The 16,738-nt window shown below is 55.0% G+C and overlaps 1 protein-coding gene and 1 long non-coding RNA gene across 3 annotated transcripts in view; one reads left to right on the top strand and one right to left on the bottom strand.

Annotated features, from left to right (window-relative positions):
• The window catches only part of SUSD3 (sushi domain containing 3), an 18,040-nt gene extending 12,431 nt beyond the window's left edge, over positions 1 to 5,609 (bottom strand). The window contains exon 1 of the mRNA XM_032477415.1: positions 5,463 to 5,609. Within this exon, the coding sequence (XP_032333306.1) occupies positions 5,463 to 5,550 (88 nt within the window). The 5' untranslated portion in view covers positions 5,551 to 5,609. The remainder of the gene's footprint in view (positions 1 to 5,462) is intronic.
• The window catches only part of LOC106728720, a 23,722-nt gene continuing 12,560 nt past the window's right edge, over positions 5,577 to 16,738 (top strand). The window contains exons 1-2 of one of the 2 annotated variants that reach the window (XR_004319020.1): positions 5,577 to 5,831; positions 14,188 to 14,307. This is a non-coding gene — a long non-coding RNA (uncharacterized LOC106728720). Of the gene's footprint in view, positions 5,832 to 8,332; positions 8,446 to 14,187; positions 14,308 to 16,738 lie in introns of both variants that reach the window. The other variant, XR_004319021.1, reaches the window with a different exon arrangement.

Below are 16,738 nucleotides of genomic sequence, written 5' to 3'. Positions count from 1 at the left end.
ATACAAGAATGAATAAATGAACGACCTAACAGCTGAGGGCTATGACCAGCACTCCCCCAGGAAGAACCTCTTTTCTTTTTCGGGATCCGTGGACTTGGACACGTGCTATCCTCCAGCCCGGGAAGTGGACTGGGGCTTTTGAACCGGGTAGCTGCAACAGGGCAGCCACGGGCTGGCCATGTGGCCCCCTCCCCAGGGCCACCGGGCAGCCAGCACTTCCCAGTCCCCAATTTAGAGCTGTGACTTCTCTATTCTTCTGTGGCCAAGCACCTTCTTTCTGCCCAGCCCCATGTGACCCTCAGGGAAGGGAGGCCCCTGTGGTGGGAGATCGGCAAAGGATAAGAGCTTTGGGGGTTTGTGGCTGCCGGCCCAGCACCCGCACCAGCGCCTGGGGAATGAAAGGCGGAAGGGAGAAACTTGTATTCATCCTTTAAAGATACAAGTAGAACTTCATCAAAAAAAGTCAGATGCCTTGAAGGATGGACAAAGAGATGCGATGAAGCAGGCCTAGTGAAATGTTAAGGGTAGGCTAGAGCTGGGAGAGAGGGGGTTATACATTCTTTCAACTCTGTGGTATGTTTGGAAAGATTTTAAATGTGGGGAGAAAGGCTCAAGCACCCCTGCTGAATTTAACTGACTGCCTGATGGGCCCCGGCTGGCCTGCCAGGCCCCATGGGTGGCTGCCCAGCTCCGTACCCAGGGCCCAGCCCAGACCCTGCATTACTAGCTCCGATGGCCCTGGCGTGGGGAGTCACAGACGGGAGCAGAGGCTCCAGGAACCGAGGCAGCAGGCCAGCCCTGCAGCCATACGTGTCTGGGTATAAGCCACACTTACCAGCTGGGTGACCAGGTCACCCATCCAGCCCTGTGACCCACCTGTAAACTCTGCAGTGAGCAGGACAGGGCGGGGGCTGACAGATGACGTGCAGCCCCCGCCCTAGCCGCGGCCCCAGCGAGGAAACCACTACTGTCGTGGGGAGAGGGCCTGGCTGTCAACAGCCACATCCTGTGCTGTTGCTGGGTTCCGCTGCAGCGAGGGTGCCCGTCCTGAGACAGCACTGAAGGCCGTTTCACCATCCAAGAATGTCACACATCTTAAAGGGCAGAAGTAACCTCTCCCCCTAAGATGCCCAGAGCCTGTCCTGCCTCCCGGAGCCTCATCACGGTGGGAGGGGGAGGGGTGTCCCACAGAAAGGGACCGGGCCTGACCTACAGATGCCCCCACGGTGGGCGTCAAACTGAAGACTTAAGAGAAAGGTACAAGAGAACTTGGAGCGCAGGCCCAGTGAGAACGCCGTTGCCCCATAACCATGCAGGCTGCGGGCTGTGGGTGGGAGGGGCCCCCAAGAGACTCAGAATGGGGGGCCTTAAATGCAATTGTGGCATCCCTCCCCAGACCTGTGGCCTTACATTCTGCATTGCCCGCCAGCCGATACAGGGGTCTCGTGCCCATCAGAGGTAGGGAGCCCCTTCTCCCAGCCTAAGTGTGTTGTTTGAATGTGTCTTTTTTGTTTTCTTTTTCTTTTTTTTTTGAATGGGTCTTCTTTCAAAAATGAAAATGAAAGGTCTGAGGAAATAACTCTGGTAAGGGAGGGTAAGGGGAGGAGGAGCCTTGCCCATGGCCCCCCTGCAGTGAGTACCTCACAGAACCTTCCCCTACCCGGGAGGCGGGGAGCTCAACCTCCAGTGATCCCAGAGCCCGGCTGGGCTCAAAGGCGAAGGGAGAGAAGCCAGGTGGGCCTGCTCTGCTAGGAACACCCCCCCCCCCACAGCCCCCATCCAGGGGTCTGACCCTGCTGCATCACCTCCCAGCCTCAGGTCCTGGACCTGGTCCTCATCTTGCTCAGACTCAATTCCCCAACATGCAGATCAGGACGAGCTGCCCCCCAGGCTCACAGGAGGAGTGGGATCACCTGGTGGAGACCTTAAAGCCATGATGGGAACTCAGGAACACCCCCTAAGAGGAGCCCCCCACCCCAAGTCCACAACACCCAGGACACCTCTACCTGCCACCCATTCCCCTGCCCCACCCACCCCCCCAACTCCAATATCTCCTGCACCCCTTCTCTGGGCCTGGAAGACCAGCGAACACTTCTCTGGGCTGGGCCCATTTTCCACATGAAGGCTCCATATATATTAACAGGGCCCCCACCAGACCTTTCTACGGGACTGGTGACACGTGCCCCACATGGGGCAGGAAGGTGGACCGGTGCCAGGGGGCTACGAGGGCTTCAGTCTACCCACCTTCCAAGGATAGTCTGAGAAGGCACCAAGGTCTGGCAGGTGGGCCAGCTGGCTCCAGACACCACATTCCCCTACCACTGCAAATTGAGCCTCTGCTCACACTCCTCACTGACCCCTCCGCAGCCTGGGGACCCCCGGACTCCTTAGCCAGCCCCCCAGTAGCCCCTCCCCACACTTGGTGTCTAAGAAGCAAATCCCCCCTTCCCTGCTGAAAACCCGCACAGACACCCAGCTGCCTCTATACCCCTTCCTAGGCCTGGTGCCTGCGGCGGACCACCCCACACCCCCAGCTGTCCTTTGCTTCCAGCCCCGTCCAGCCCTGGTGCCTGACCCCGCCCACTTGTAGCCCCGGTCAGACACTGGATGCTGCGTGTCCCCCAGCCCTCCTTTGGCTGGACCCCTGCACCCCTCGACCTTTGATGCATTTTTTTCTCTGTACCCTTGATGATGACCCCACCTTTTTAACTATGTACAAATAAATCTCAAAGGAGAGGAAAAACAACAGAAAAAAACAAAGGAAATGGATATGATACAAACAGGATACAAACCAAAAACAGGCGTGCGCCCAACAGCCCCATCACCCCCTCACCCTGGGCAATGCTCCCTCCCACCCCCTATCACACAGAGGGGCGCTCGGCCTGACCTGGACAGCTTGTCCTCCCAGCCCATCCCGCCCCCAGCCTGCCAGGCCAGTGGGGGTGAGAAAAATCCTTGTTTGTTAATCTTTTATCTGGAACCTTGGACCATAGGCCCATTCCTCCCGTCCTCCTTCCTGGAGCCCACATGGCCCCCAAACCCTGACCTCGCTCACGGGGGTAAATAAGTTACCTTTTATGCTGGCCATGGCTCCAAGAAGAGGGCACCCCCCGACCCCCCAAATCTCTCAGGGGAGGACACTGAGGCTCCAGGGAGCCTCCTTCATCCAGCAGCTCTGCCTGTATCCCTGGGAGGAGACCAGAGCTGGGCCTTAGGGGCACAGAGGCCATGTTTAGATTCCCACCCACACCCTCTGGGCTTTGCTTGCTCCTCCATGAAATGGGCCCAGGCTGGCTGTGTGGCTGGGCTGCAGGGGTGAAGCTAAGGGGATGCCCACAGAGCACGTCCTCACCCACCCGGCAGTTCCTGCTGCCCCCTTTTCAGACCCCTCCTTCACAGTCCTTTCAGGGGTATGGAGGGGGGTCGCCTCTGGCCACTGGAACCCTGAGTTCCTCCTCCTGCAGTACCATGCTGCTGGACACTCTCCCCGATCAGGGAGTGCTGGAGCTGCCTGGGAAAGGGGCCTGAGGGCAGTGGGAGGGTGGCCTCCCAGTCAGCCATTCAATAAAGATTTAAGATCTTGCTCTGAGCCAGCCTCCCCCAACCAGCCCTTCCCCGGCTGTGCACGGGAGATGAGGGGAGAATCCTAGGACCCTGTGTCTGTTTGGCTGGACTTTCATACCTCCTCTAGGAACAGCAGACTAAAGTACCCATTTTATAGATTGTAGGTGAAACATCCATCCCATTGCTGTGTTTTAGACAGTGCCAAACTGTCTCCAAAGACCCCCACATCCATCCCTTCACTTCACAGCCCCAAAGGGAGATGTGGGTGCCCATTTCACAGTCCAAGAGACTGGGGCCATGGGGCAGAGGAGTGGAGGAGTCCGAACAACAGCTTTACCCTGGAGCAGAACCACGGCCAGCGTGCGTGCACTGAGCCCTCCCTGGCTCCCCCTAGCCTGTCCACAAGCCTGGGGCAGGTATTCAGTGCCCACCACTTAGCACATGGGGAAACTGAGGCACAGAGATAGAGAGAAGTATCCCAGGTCGGGGGGGGGGGGCTCCAACCCCAAATTCCTGGGAAGGGCTGAAGGGCTGGGACCCCCAGGGCTCATGTCTGGGAGGAGGCCGAGCCGCAGCCAGTCAGATGCAGGGCTGAGGCCAAGCTGGGCAGGCCAGGTGGTAGGAACTGGACTCTTGGACCTTCTTTCCCCCAGTAGAGCCCTCTGCAAACAGCCTTTTGTATGCAAACTGGACTCTAAGACCCTCTTTCCCCAGGAGAGTCTTCTGCAAACCGCCTTTTGTATGCAGCCCCTCCCCATTCTTGGCTGACCTTGGGCAAATCCCTCCACCTCTCAGTGGACACTCACCTCCCCAGGCATTACTGCACAACCAGCACAAACAGTCCTCTTCACACACAGGGGCAAAACACGAATTCAGGACTGGGCATCAGGCTGGCCAAGGGAGTCAAAGAAAATAAATCCACCCCACCAGGTCAGGGGCAGGTCTCAGGTCTCAGCTCCCACACCACCAAGCCACAGGCCTCTGCTCTGCGACTTACTTCCCTGGGCCTAGTTTCTCCAATGGAGAGGGAGCCGGCACTCTCCCAGTATGGCAAGTGTCACTGTTTTAAGCATGACTGGTTGCACCCCAGGTGGGATGTGACGTGGCCAGCCTGCTTCCAGGCCCAGCTTGCACCTGTGCAATCCGGCGCCTGGCCTGGGGCACAGGTGTGCAGAGACCCTCAGGCTTAAGGGGCAGGGAGCAGCGTGCAATGAAATGAGCCTCCAAGAACAACTGGGGCACAAGGTCTGGGTTTGGTTGTGTTTCTAAAAGGGTTAGATTTTAGACGCATTCATAGAGCAGAGCAGAGCAGAACTGACATTCGAACCCAGGGCTTCAGGCGCGTTCCGTAGACCCGAGCTGGGCAGGAAGGTGAACCCCCTACAGAATAAGCTCGAAATCAAACACTCAAGATACCAACCAACCCTCCCCTCCTTCCAGAGACCCTGGAGCCTCAGCCCCAGGCCCGGCTGCCCTGGGACCTCAAGCAGTCGCTCCCCGCTCCCAGGAGCAGTTTCCCCACCTGCGAAGTGGGGCTGGGGAGCTAACCAAGGAACCGGGGCACCTCCCCGCAATGTGAGACCAGTTTCGATTTCCCCACGTCTGCCGCACAGACTTCCCCGCACCGAGGCGGCCCCGATCAGGAAAGGGCGCGCACCTGGCTTGGTGGGAGGCTGGACGCCGCCGCCTGGTTTCTGGCAACTCGCCGCCGCGCTTCGGCTCCGCTGGGGCGCCCGTTGGGCGGAGAGAGAGGGTCGAGGAGTTTCGTCCTCGGGCTGTACGCCTCCCGGCGGCCGTGCGCCACCCCCACCCCCAGGGCTGTGCGCCCTGCCCCTCAGCTTCCCCGTCCGTGAAATGGGCGCAGAGCCCCGCTCGAGGCCTGTGGCCTTGGCCCTCACCTGTGCCGTTCCCGGGGGCGGCCGTGGCGTCCCCCATGCGCCCCCGGGGCCTAGCCTTGCGGCGGAGGGTCACCGCCACCCCGCGCATCCCTGCGCGCTCCGAGGCGCTCGCCGGACTGCCGGGCAGGGGCCAGCGGGGGCGGGGCGGCCCGGACACGCCCTCCCAGGACTGGGGGCGGGGCCGGCCCCAGGGGAGCCCAAATCCCCAAGGGGCAAAGCCCGCGGAGCGCTAAGTCTCGCTCCAAGGCCTTGCGCAGGCGTTGCCCTCTGCCTCAGCCCCTCCGACGGCCCGGATCCTCCAGACCAGGTGTTCTCAGTGAGCAGCACGTATGGACCCCATCTGTGTCACTGTGAGTCAGCCCCTCTGTGGTGAGTGTCATGTTGTAAGTCCTCAGTGAGGGACCCCCGGGTCGTAGGGGCAGGATTCAGACCCCCAGGATCCAGCCCGGGGCTCACACGAGCACACCCGGTGAGGGAGACCGGCCCTCTCCTTGCCCTCAGCCTCCTACTCAGTTCCCACTGCAGCAGCCCCCATCTAGGCTCAGCGCTTCGGCCCGCCCCTTCCTCTTCCTAGGACCCCGCCCAGCCCAGGCAACCGCCCAGGGAGCTGTGAGACACCGACGACCCAGCCGTGGTATCTGTGGGCGGCTCTGATCAGGTGACCAGCCTGGCAGAGCCGGGGGAAAGTGAGTGGAGCGTTCCTGGGTGTATCTTGGTCTAATAATGGATCCTTCATGTCCATCTTGGTCTACACTACCTAGTCTAATGGTGGATTCCTGGATCTAACTTGATCTCCACTACCTAGTAAAACAGAGAATCCCTGGGTCCATCTTGGTCTGCACTCATTTAATGATGGATCACTGAGTTTATTCCCCATTAGACTGGGTAGTGGTGACCAAGATAGACATGTGGTTCCATCATCAGAGTAGGAATGCTGACCAAGCTAAATGTTGGTAGAAGCTGATGATACATAAGGGCCCTCCCCTTTCCTGGGTCAGAGTTGTTTCACCCCATAGTATCTAATTCCCATTTTAGGCTTGTCACACATGATGACTTTATTTCCCTTTATATGAGCCAAGCATGTTCGTATCTGGGTACCTTAGGACTACACAAATGTGTAGTCTCAGGGTTCTGGAGGCCAGAAGTCTGAGATCAAGGTGCTGGCAGGGCTGTGCCCCCTCTGAAGGCGCTGGAAAGGGTCTGTTCCAGGCCTCTCCCCAGCTTCTGAATGTTCCTTGGCTTGTGGTAGCATCATTCCAGTTTTCACACAGCTCTTTTGTCCCTTTGTCTGATCCCCCCTTACTTCTTTATCTTGGAAGGGTTCAATATTTGCTTTTATTTTTAATTATAGTCAATTACAGTGTGTCAATTTCTGGTGTACGGCACATGTCCCAGTCACGCATATACATTCATGTATTCGTTTTCATATCTTTTTCATTAAAGGTTATTATAAGATATTGAACATGGTTCCCTGTGCTATACAGAAGAAACTTTTTAAAAATTTATTTTTATATATAGTGGCTAACATGTGTAAATCTCAAACTCCCAAATTTATCCCTTCCCACCACCTTTCCCCAGTAACCATAAGATTGTTTAATTTCCCCTTTTTGTAGGGATGTCAGTCCCATTGGACCACCCTAAAGACCTCTCTTTAATTTGATTGTCTCTATAAAGACCCTGTCTCAAGATAAGATCATGTTCTGAGATACTAGGGGTTAGAACTTAATCACTTGAATTTTGAGGAGGACACAGTCCAGCCTGTAACAGCCCATAACATATCAAGAGGGAGACAGCATGTTTTCTTGGCCATCTGGGGCATGGTTTCATGTTCTGGGTGTTCAAGCATGTGGTGCTGGCCTCCATTTGTGCTATTAGGGAACTGGGGGTGGCCTGTAGGAAACCATACACCCTGTCATGCCTCAGAACACCCACTTGTATCAGAGTCATCTTCAGAAGCAGTGGGAGGCACTGGGCTTGGTTCTGGAGGAAACTCAGCCAGTGTGAACCTTGATCTAGGCCTCCCCATCCACCTTTTCTGGGGCTTCTGGGGAATGGCATGCTCCTGGAGAGCACCAGCAACACGACCACGTGCAGGGAGGGAAACTGAGGCCAGGGAGGGAAGAAGGCCTTCAGCCCACCACAGATGCAGACTGACTGGACCGCCACCTCGCCCCCCATCCATGTTAGGGATGGCAGTTCTGACAGGCATCCTGTGCCTGAGCCTTAATAGTCTCATCTGAGGAATGAAAAAAATCCTCCCACCCTCCCAAGGTGAGGGAGACAGTGATGTGACTGAGGATACAGCATCGACTGGGCCACACATTCTCCACCCCACCAGTATTTGGACTTGCTGCCACACCCACATTCCCCCCAGCTCTCCAAGTCCTGGCCTGTCTGGCTGTTATCTCCTTGCCCTCAGGCCTCAGCCACCTCCTCCAGGGAGCCCTCCCTGATGCCCTGCCCAGACAGAGCTGTTCTGTGCCATGTGACTTCAAGGCCTATGAAGCAGAGAGGACATATGGCTCCTCTGGTGGAGGAAATGCGTGGGCAGCTGGAGAAGAGGCAAGGAGAACCCAGCAGACACCTGAGGAACTGATCCAAGCCTTGGCCTCTCTGCATTTGGTGGTCCAGGCCTCACCCCATTACCTGCTCCCCATCTCACTTTGCAGCTAGGAGCACATAGTATACTCAAGCAAACATTTGTTGAACGAATGAACTGGCAGGAAGGAACCAGAGAGGCTGGTGAAGGGAGAGGGGTCTGAAAGCTCTGGGTCTCAGTGTTCCACTCTGTAAAATTGGCTTACATGCAAGCTGCCAGAGATTTTGAGGGGATGATGATGATCTGGCCTGAGGGTCTCCTCTTCCCTCAGGGCTTAGGTGGAGTATTGGCTGTCCCAGAGAGCCTTCCTCAGCCTGACTTGCTGGACACAGGGACCACAGGGCGTGGTAGCCTGAGGGGTACGGTGCATAAGCCTGTTTGGAGGTAGGGGTGTTTATTGATCTGTTTTCCTCAAATCGGATAATAACTGTAGAAATGTAAAATGCTTGTTTTTCTTTAAATGTTCTGCACTTTTGCTCCCACTCAATAGAAAAATGAGATTTTTATCCTTAAAATCTCTCATAACCAACCAAATCCAGAAAGTTCCATCGCAAAATGAGAGTCAGGGAAGTAAGATAGTCTCATGGACTTTGCCTCTTTTTTTTAAAATTACCCTTTTTAATTAAGAGCTATTATTTTTAAAAGTAATCTAAACTTGTAGCTCCAATGAGCTGGGTATTTCGGGAGAGAAGAATTTTCCCAAAAATGTTTTCTGCCAGGCTGTTTGGCATCCTTCGCGCACACCGGTCCTCTGTCTGCTCCACAGGAAGGCAAGAGCCGGTCCCCTTCTATAGGGGAGCCCTTGCCTGGAGCCCACTCCCCGTCAGGGCCCAGGCTCTGACTGCTGGGCTGTCCCCCCTGGCCTTAGGCCTGCACAGGCGAGTCTTTCCTTGGCTTTCCGGAGGGAGACAGGTGAGTCACCCCAGGTGACATCAAGCCGCCACCCACATGTTCACAGTGATGGCTGGGAGACGGGCAGCAAGGCACCTGGGAGGGGGCAGGCCCACAGGCTGTGCACCTTCCCAGGGTGGATGAAAGCAGGTGATGGATTCACAGAACACATAGGATCAGTCCCTCCTGCATGCCAGGCCTGCTCAGATGTCAGGACAGTGGGCACAGGAGGGACAAACCCTGATGCACTGCTTCCAGAGTTCCTCCTCCACCTCTGGTTAGCTAAACTGTGGATCATTTTTTTCCTGCCTCTTGACTCTTCTCTGTGTTGCCTGAATTTTCTACAATGAGCATGAATCCATTCTTTCATCAAAAAACAGGAAATGAATAAAAGAGTTTAAGGGTGGGGTACATGGAAATGGTTATACACATTTGCAGGACAGTTCTGAATTCTACCTGGCAGAAATGACATAGACTGACCCCTCATTTACAGATGGGGAAACTGAGGCTCAGAAGAGCAGAACTTTCCCATAGAAGGCTGTTTGCCTGATTGGATGGTGCCTCGGTTACTGTGGCCTGAGGCCCCAGTCATAATGACAGGGTTTGGGCAGCCTCCCCACCCCTGCCCTGGAGACAGGGGTGTGTTTTCACAGCCAGAAGCTGTTCCTAGGTGAGCCTGGAGTAAGATGTGCGTAGGCAGGTTTGGGGCAATCCGGAGGCTTAGTGATTATGAGCCAGTTAAGCTTCTTTAATACCACGCACCTGCCCAGCCAGCACGGAGGGAATCCCCAGTCACAGAAGAATGAGCGTCCTCCACTCCGCCCTCTCCTTGTCCCCACTGCTCCCTGCCAGCTTCCCCTACCCACCTCCCCCTGCCTAACACGGACCCTGTGGCCTCTCAGGTTATCTTAGCTACCTCTGCACCCTGCTGGTTGACTTTGGGTACGCCGCTCCCTCTCTGTGGGCTCCAGTCTCCTCCCCAGCTTCCCCAAGCCATACCTGCCAAGACTATGGCTCAGGGGCACCTCAGAGGCCCAGGCTTGGGGCCCGGCACACGCCTTGTGCGGAGGCATTCCCTGGGCCTCCTAGGGGTGGCCTCTCACAAGGCCTGGAAGGCTGGCCAAGGCCATCCAAATGGACAGATTGGAGAGACCTGACCTGGGCCAGCTGCTTGGAGGGCTCCTGTTTCACAGATGGGAAAACTGAGGCCTGGGGGAAGGGTCTGCCCCGAGCAACACAGCTTGTTTCAAACCTTCTCCCCAAGGCCCAGCCTCTGGGGCCTTACATTCTCGCTCTCTGTGCCTCTCAGTTTTCCCACCTGCAAGATGGGCATGTTAGCACTCCTCCCACTGAGGCCAAAGGAAGGATGTGATGTACAGTGCGAGTCCATGTGTGACCATAGTCAGGGCTGGCAGGAGGGGTGGGACAGCAGAGAGCAGGAAGGAAGGTGCTGCTCTGAGCTCCATAGGCTGCATACCTGCCCTCGCCCCCTCACTCCCTATGCTGACATCTGTGCTTTTCCAGTAATCATCATCAGCGCTTTGCTGTCCCCATTTTACAGATTATAAACTGAGTCTCAGGCCTGTGAGTCACACATTTGCTTAGTAGCTGCTTTAGTCAGCTGCAAGGGATAGAAACCCAATGTCAACCCAGAGGAGATGGCTGCTGGCAGCTTCAGCATACTGAGGGAAGCCCTTGAGGCCCAGGATCCCAGAGCAGGGGAGCAACTCTCCCAGCATCCCATCACGTCATGCCAGAGATGGATGGGACCATGTGCTCATCCCTGGGCCAATCACTGTGCCAGGCAGAGGCGTTCTATGGGTCTGGGTTCCGGGAACCTGTGTCTGCATAACCACAGATACTGTTTACAACAGCAACAGTCATTTCTGCTCATGAATCTGCAGTCCAGGCAGGGCTCAGCACCTTGGCTCTGCTCCACAGTGAGATTCCACTGGAGAGGGCTCACCCCTGGGTGTCGACCCCTCTCCACAGGGCAGCTTGGTACTGTCTTCCAGGGGCAAGCGTTCCTGAAGACAGTGAGTGGAAACTGCCTGTTCATTCGGGCCTTAGTCCGGAATGTCTCTGCCATTGTACATTACTCATCAAGCAGCTGTGGGGCTCAGGTTCAAGGTTGAGACAGACTCTCCTCGACAAACTTGAGGGCCACCACGGGGGCACAAGCACTAGGCCAGGTTGTCCCAGACTCTTCTTGGGTGTCTGACGGGTACCTGCACACTAGAAAGCCATTCCAAATGGAAGAACTAAGATCAGATCCAGACCTCAAATATATGTGTGAACTTGCTGAGTTCTGATAAAACACAGACATGGACAAGCCGACCCAAACACAGGTGCATCATGCTAAGTGCTGATGAGGGATACGGGTGATGTCTGTGTTTTTGATGCTTGTCTGCATTTTCTGAACTGTTCAGAGGAGTGTACACTTGATTTGTCTGGCCCGGGGCCATAACGATGCTCTCTAGGGGCAGGTAGGCTGAGCCCATAACCAGAGATGAGGTCATCTCTCAAGGAGCCCATGTGTGGAGTCCCAATGACAGTATACATGGGTTTTCCCGCTCACTGAGGCCCGGCTCAGCCCAGGTACGTCCAGCCTCACGTGGCTCTCGGATATGGCTGCACTCTTTAATCCTCTGCCCCCAGTACCCCCATGGTCCCAAGCCCTCCTGGAGACCACTTGGTTCTCGCTCCTCTGAGAGGCTCAAGGAGGGCCCATTCAGTGAAGGCCAAGACCCTGAGGTTGGATAGTGCCTGGGCTGGATCTCTGTGCATCTCTGTGCTCACTGGGGCCCCTGTGCAGTGGACAACCTGTCAACTGAACACTGCTGTCCTCGGTGGGGAATGTGCCCCTTTATCACGGGTCCTTTGCTGACGGTCACCATCTATCAAAGCCAGACTCAAAGGGTGGTTGGGTTAAAAGGTCCCTGCCCAGCTCTTTCTTGATTCCCTATTTCATTCCACGCAGTCGTTGAATACCTGCTCCTGCCTGGCTCTGTGCCCCGTGCTGCCAGCCTCTGTGATCTCTCGGTTCTCAGGGCCCAGGGGTAAAGCTCTCAGTAAAACTGAATTTCCTCCCATTCTACTCAGCCCTGTGGCTCTGCTGTTGCTTCCACACGTCACTCAAGTGCCACTGCTTCCAGGAAGGACGCCCTGCTTACCCAGGCTGGCTTGGGGCAGGCCATGGGCTTGTGTCCACCCCTTCCCCCTGCAGTAGACAGACTGCACCTGGAGTGCAGGAGCCAGACCTGCTAATGGTTTGAGGAATCTGAGAATGAGAGGTGGTCCAGGTAGGAAATGTTGGTGCCGCCTTGGGCAATCTCCTGCTCTTCTTTTCTCTCCACTTACCAAATCAAGCTATGGCTCAGATTGTGGAATTTGGCATCAATGACCTTGAGCTCAAACCCTGATGCTGCCGTGGTGACTTTGGGCAGGTCCTCTGTGGCAGATGCTGCCTGTTCCCACTGTGTCTCCTCAGCTAAGCCCAGCTCCCAGCTTCCTGAGGCTCCCTCTGGGGTCTTGTGTTAGTCATGTCTTTTATTTCCTGTGTTCTGATGCTTTGACACAGGCCATGCTGACCCTGGAGGAATGGCCTCCAGTTCCTAGAGACAGTAAAGGACTTACCTTCAGCACATCTTTCGTATGCAAGCCAACCCACACGGAGCCCACACCTCAACCACCTCGCACCCTGGGCCACTGTCCACCCACCCTAGTCACCCCAGGGCCAGGAGCCCACTGAAATTATTCAAACTGGCCAATCCTAAGCCTGCTCACCCTGCTCACTTGTTCCTTCCTGTGGAAACCACAATAAAGGCCCTTGCCACATCTCCCCCTCTCCCCCTGCCCCATGAGCAACCCTGGTGCTTCCCCGTGTGGCCCTGCGTGGTGCACTGTGCTCCCAGCCCCCTGGCCCCTCGGCAGGCAGGACAGCTCTGAGGTGATGGTTCTGCATTGTGAGGAAGCTGGGCCAGGGGGGCTCTCCTGTTGAATATAAACAATCACAGAACATTAGCATCAGACAAGGTCACTCTGTGAGACAAAGAAACAGTACAACTTCATAACCTTCTCTAGGCATGAAAAACACAAAGTCACAGGGCAAATGATAAGAATGTCAGTTGTCCCTACCGTGGTCATATAAGTGGCCACTGCTCTGTTACCAACATCTCTTGCTTCCCTTCATTCTTTCCACTTTCTAATAAAATTCATTGCTACTCAAGCATAGACCAAGCCCCATTTCCTAACAGCATCCAATCCAGCCCTGCTTCCCTGAGCCCTCTTCAAAATCGCCTTACATGAGCCCAAACCCTACTCAAGTCCTCCCTAACACCTTTGCACTGAGAAGACCCACCGTTTCCCGTGGTGAGTGCTTCGCCTCCCCTCACTGCTGGCAGGTCTGAAAAGCCAGTGTTGTCCTGGGGTCTCTGCTGGGAGGGATGAGTGAGTGACACACAGGCTTCCCCTGAAGCCAAGCTTCAGTTTCCTCCAGACCTAAGTTGCTTGATAACACACCCTGTGTATCCGTGTCCTGGGGCCACCACAACAAAGTACCACAAATCAGGAAGCTAAAGACAACAGACAGATGTTGGTGTTCCTTGGTGTTCCTTGGCTCGTGGCTGCACCACTACAATCCCTGCCTCCACCATCACATCTCTGTGTGTCCTTTCCCTCTTCTTACAAGGACCAGTCACTGGATTTAGGGACCACCCTAGTTCAGGATGACCTCCTCTTTACTAATTACATCTGCAAAGACCTTACTTGCAAATAATGTCACATTCTGACATTCCAGGTGGACATGAATTTGGGGGGGCACTCTTCAACCCATCACAGTCTGACCCCCTCAAAAGTTATTTTGGTCCCACTTTCAAAATACTCCATCCCAACATCTCTCACAGTCTTAACCCATTGCTGAAGGGAGAAAAAGGAAGGAATGAAGGAGTCACTGGTCCAAAGCAAGTCTGAAGCCCAGTGGTGCAAGTTCCAGTAGATTTCAAGGCCTGAGAATACTCCTTTGTGGCTTGAAGCGCCGTCCTTTGGCTGCATGACGGTGGCCCTGCTCTCTGGGCCCCGCCTTCTCTGGTCTCTGCCTCTGCATTCGTGGCTTTGCCCTCCAAGCCATCCTTCCTTTACTTTCATTCCACCTCTGGGCCTCTCACTCCAGGCTGGCAGAGTTTCTGCTGGTGTGACAATCTCAAAAACCTTGTTGGTCTTCTGTGTAATTCACAGGGAGCCACACTGTCAGATAAGAGGCGCCACAGATCTTTCCTGAATAACCCCATCTCTGTTTCTGCATTCCACTGAGATGGCCGAGTGGACCCACAAGTCATGTACCTAACTTCTTCCACGGTAGGTTCTCCCACAGCACCATTGGTGTTCTCTTTAGCCCACAACTTTCCAAACAGTGAATTTCCTAATTTTAACAAGCTGAGGACTTTCCAAATCATCAATGCTGGTTCCTTTTTGCTTAACAGTTCCTTCCCCAATTTCTTTCTTTCCTCTCAGAGTTTACTACAAACAGCATGGAGAAACCAGGCCATGTCATCCACATTTTGCTCAGAAATTTCCTCAGCTAAATATCCAAGTTCATTCCGTAAGGTCTGAGTGTTACAATTTCTACTCTCCACTCAACCCTGGAACACAATTCAGCCAAGCTTATGCCGCTTCACAGCAAGGATGGCCTTTCCTCCAGTTTCCAGTAACCTGTTCTCCATTTTCATCTGAAACCTCACCAGAAGCACCTTACATGTTCAAACTTACACTAGCATTATGTTCATGACCATCTATGCGTTCTCTGAGACAATAGAACCTTTTTCTACATTCTTTCTCAATTCTTTCTGAGTTCTTACCAGAATCTCCTTTATTGTCCATTTTCTACCAATAATCTCTTCAAGGACATCTAGACCTTTTTCATCATGTGCCTCAAAACTCTGCCAGCATCTACATGTGACCCCGTTCCACAGCCACACCCACACTTTTAGGTATCTGTTACAGGAGAACCCCCTCCAGATGCAAACCCTGTTTTAGTTTGCTAGAGCTGTTGTACAAATGGCCACAAACTTGGTGGCTTAAAACAACAAAAATTTATCCGCTCAAAGTTCTGGGGGCCAGGAGTCTGAAATCAAGGTGTCAGCAGGGCTGCGCTCCCCACCAGAAGCTCTGGGAGTGGATCCGCCCATGCCTCTTCCAGCTGCTGGTCACTCTTGGTGGCCTCTGGTGTCCCTTGGCTCACAGCTGCATAGTGCCAAGTCTCTGCCTCCATCACGAGGCCCTCCCTGTGTGTCCTCTCTGCCTTTTAAGGACACCAGTCATTGATTGGATTTAGGGCCCGCTCTGTCCTCACTTTAATTAACTACATCTGCAAAGAAATTATTTCCAAATAACATCATGTTCTGAGGATCCAGGTGGACATGAACTTGGGGGAGGGGGCACCATTTAACCCAGGAAGCCAACTTGTGTTGCTTTCTTCCCTTCTCTGCCTCGTTCTCCACCCCCCCCCCCTATTTTTCCTAGTTCCCTCCCAAGTAAATTCCTTGCATTCAATCTGCATAGCAGGGTCTGCTACGGGGGAAAAAGCTACCTAAGACACAGGCCCCCTGCTGTGAGCTACTGGGGCCCCACCTAAGACACGGCCCCCCTTCTCTGAGCTACCGGGAATCCACTTAGGACATGGCTCTCCGTGCTGAGCTGCAGTGACCCCTCTGTGAATGGGGATGATAATGGCCCCTTTCTTCAGAGGTTTTGGGAGGACAGAGGAAAGAATGCTGTGGGGCTCTAGGCTTAGATCCGCACTCAGGGAATGGCCACTCCCTGCCTCTGGGAAGTGGGATGCCTTGCGAATGACCCCAATAATTTTCCTTGAGGTGGGTGGGCTGCTCCGTTGCTAGGTTTCCGGTGCTCCTATGGGGTTCAGATGCCGTTTGCGAGAGGCTATGATCTGCTCCCTGAGTTCTGACAGGGCGCAGGGAAGTAGAGCTCCGTCTCCGGGATGAACGTTGACAGGACAGGGGCTTGTGCATTTCCAGGGGGCAGAACTGGAGAGCTGAAGGCCAGACGCCCGGCCCTGCAGGAAAGGGGAGGGTTCTGTCCCTCCCAGGGACACTGCCAGCCTAGACTCCGGTGGGAAGATAGGGTCAAGGCAGGACATTCTGGAGAGGGATGCAGGCTGGTCCCTGCAGACGGGGGCTGCGGGGTGGTAGGAATTGGACACCAGATGAACTTTCCTCTCTCATGGCTGTGTCAGGTGATATCAGAGATGGGGTCCTTCCTGCCTGGTCTCCCATCCTGGTTTGGGCTCCCCGGGAAGCCCTTACGTCCCATTCCAAGATGACTCACCTCCACCCCTGAGGTCGGGGGCTGTCTTGGGTCACATGGCCATCCTGGACCAACCCTGGCTGAGGGAGCAGGAGAGCTGGTCAGGGAGCCCCTGCTGCAGGAGGCCGAGATGGAGTCCTTTCTCTATATACCTTTCATTTCCAGGATCTGGGGGCCAGGTGGTCCACCCAAGCTGGCAGCTCTTCTCCTCTGCAGAAAATTCCCTAGGCACGATCTGGTATTTGTCACCCTGCTGGTCAGAGGGGAATGAGTCCAGGCTTGGGGACAGCACAGAGGGGCCATCAGGAGGGTGGGACAGGGGTGAGAGAGCAATGTGGGTGTGCCACCATGCTCAGGGACCCTCAGGATGCTCCCATCAGGGGTCACTGAAGCCCAGCAGGCAGGGGCTTGAGCACAGCCAGGTTTTGAGGGAAAGGAAACTGCAGGCTGGGAGATAGTGTGAGTG

Source organism: Camelus ferus, chromosome 4, assembly GCF_009834535.1.
Source record: "Camelus ferus isolate YT-003-E chromosome 4, BCGSAC_Cfer_1.0, whole genome shotgun sequence".
Classification (NCBI taxonomy): Eukaryota; Metazoa; Chordata; class Mammalia; order Artiodactyla; family Camelidae; genus Camelus; species Camelus ferus.
Note: the sequence above shows the minus strand (reverse complement) of the source record. Positions and strands in the feature narration are given on the sequence as shown.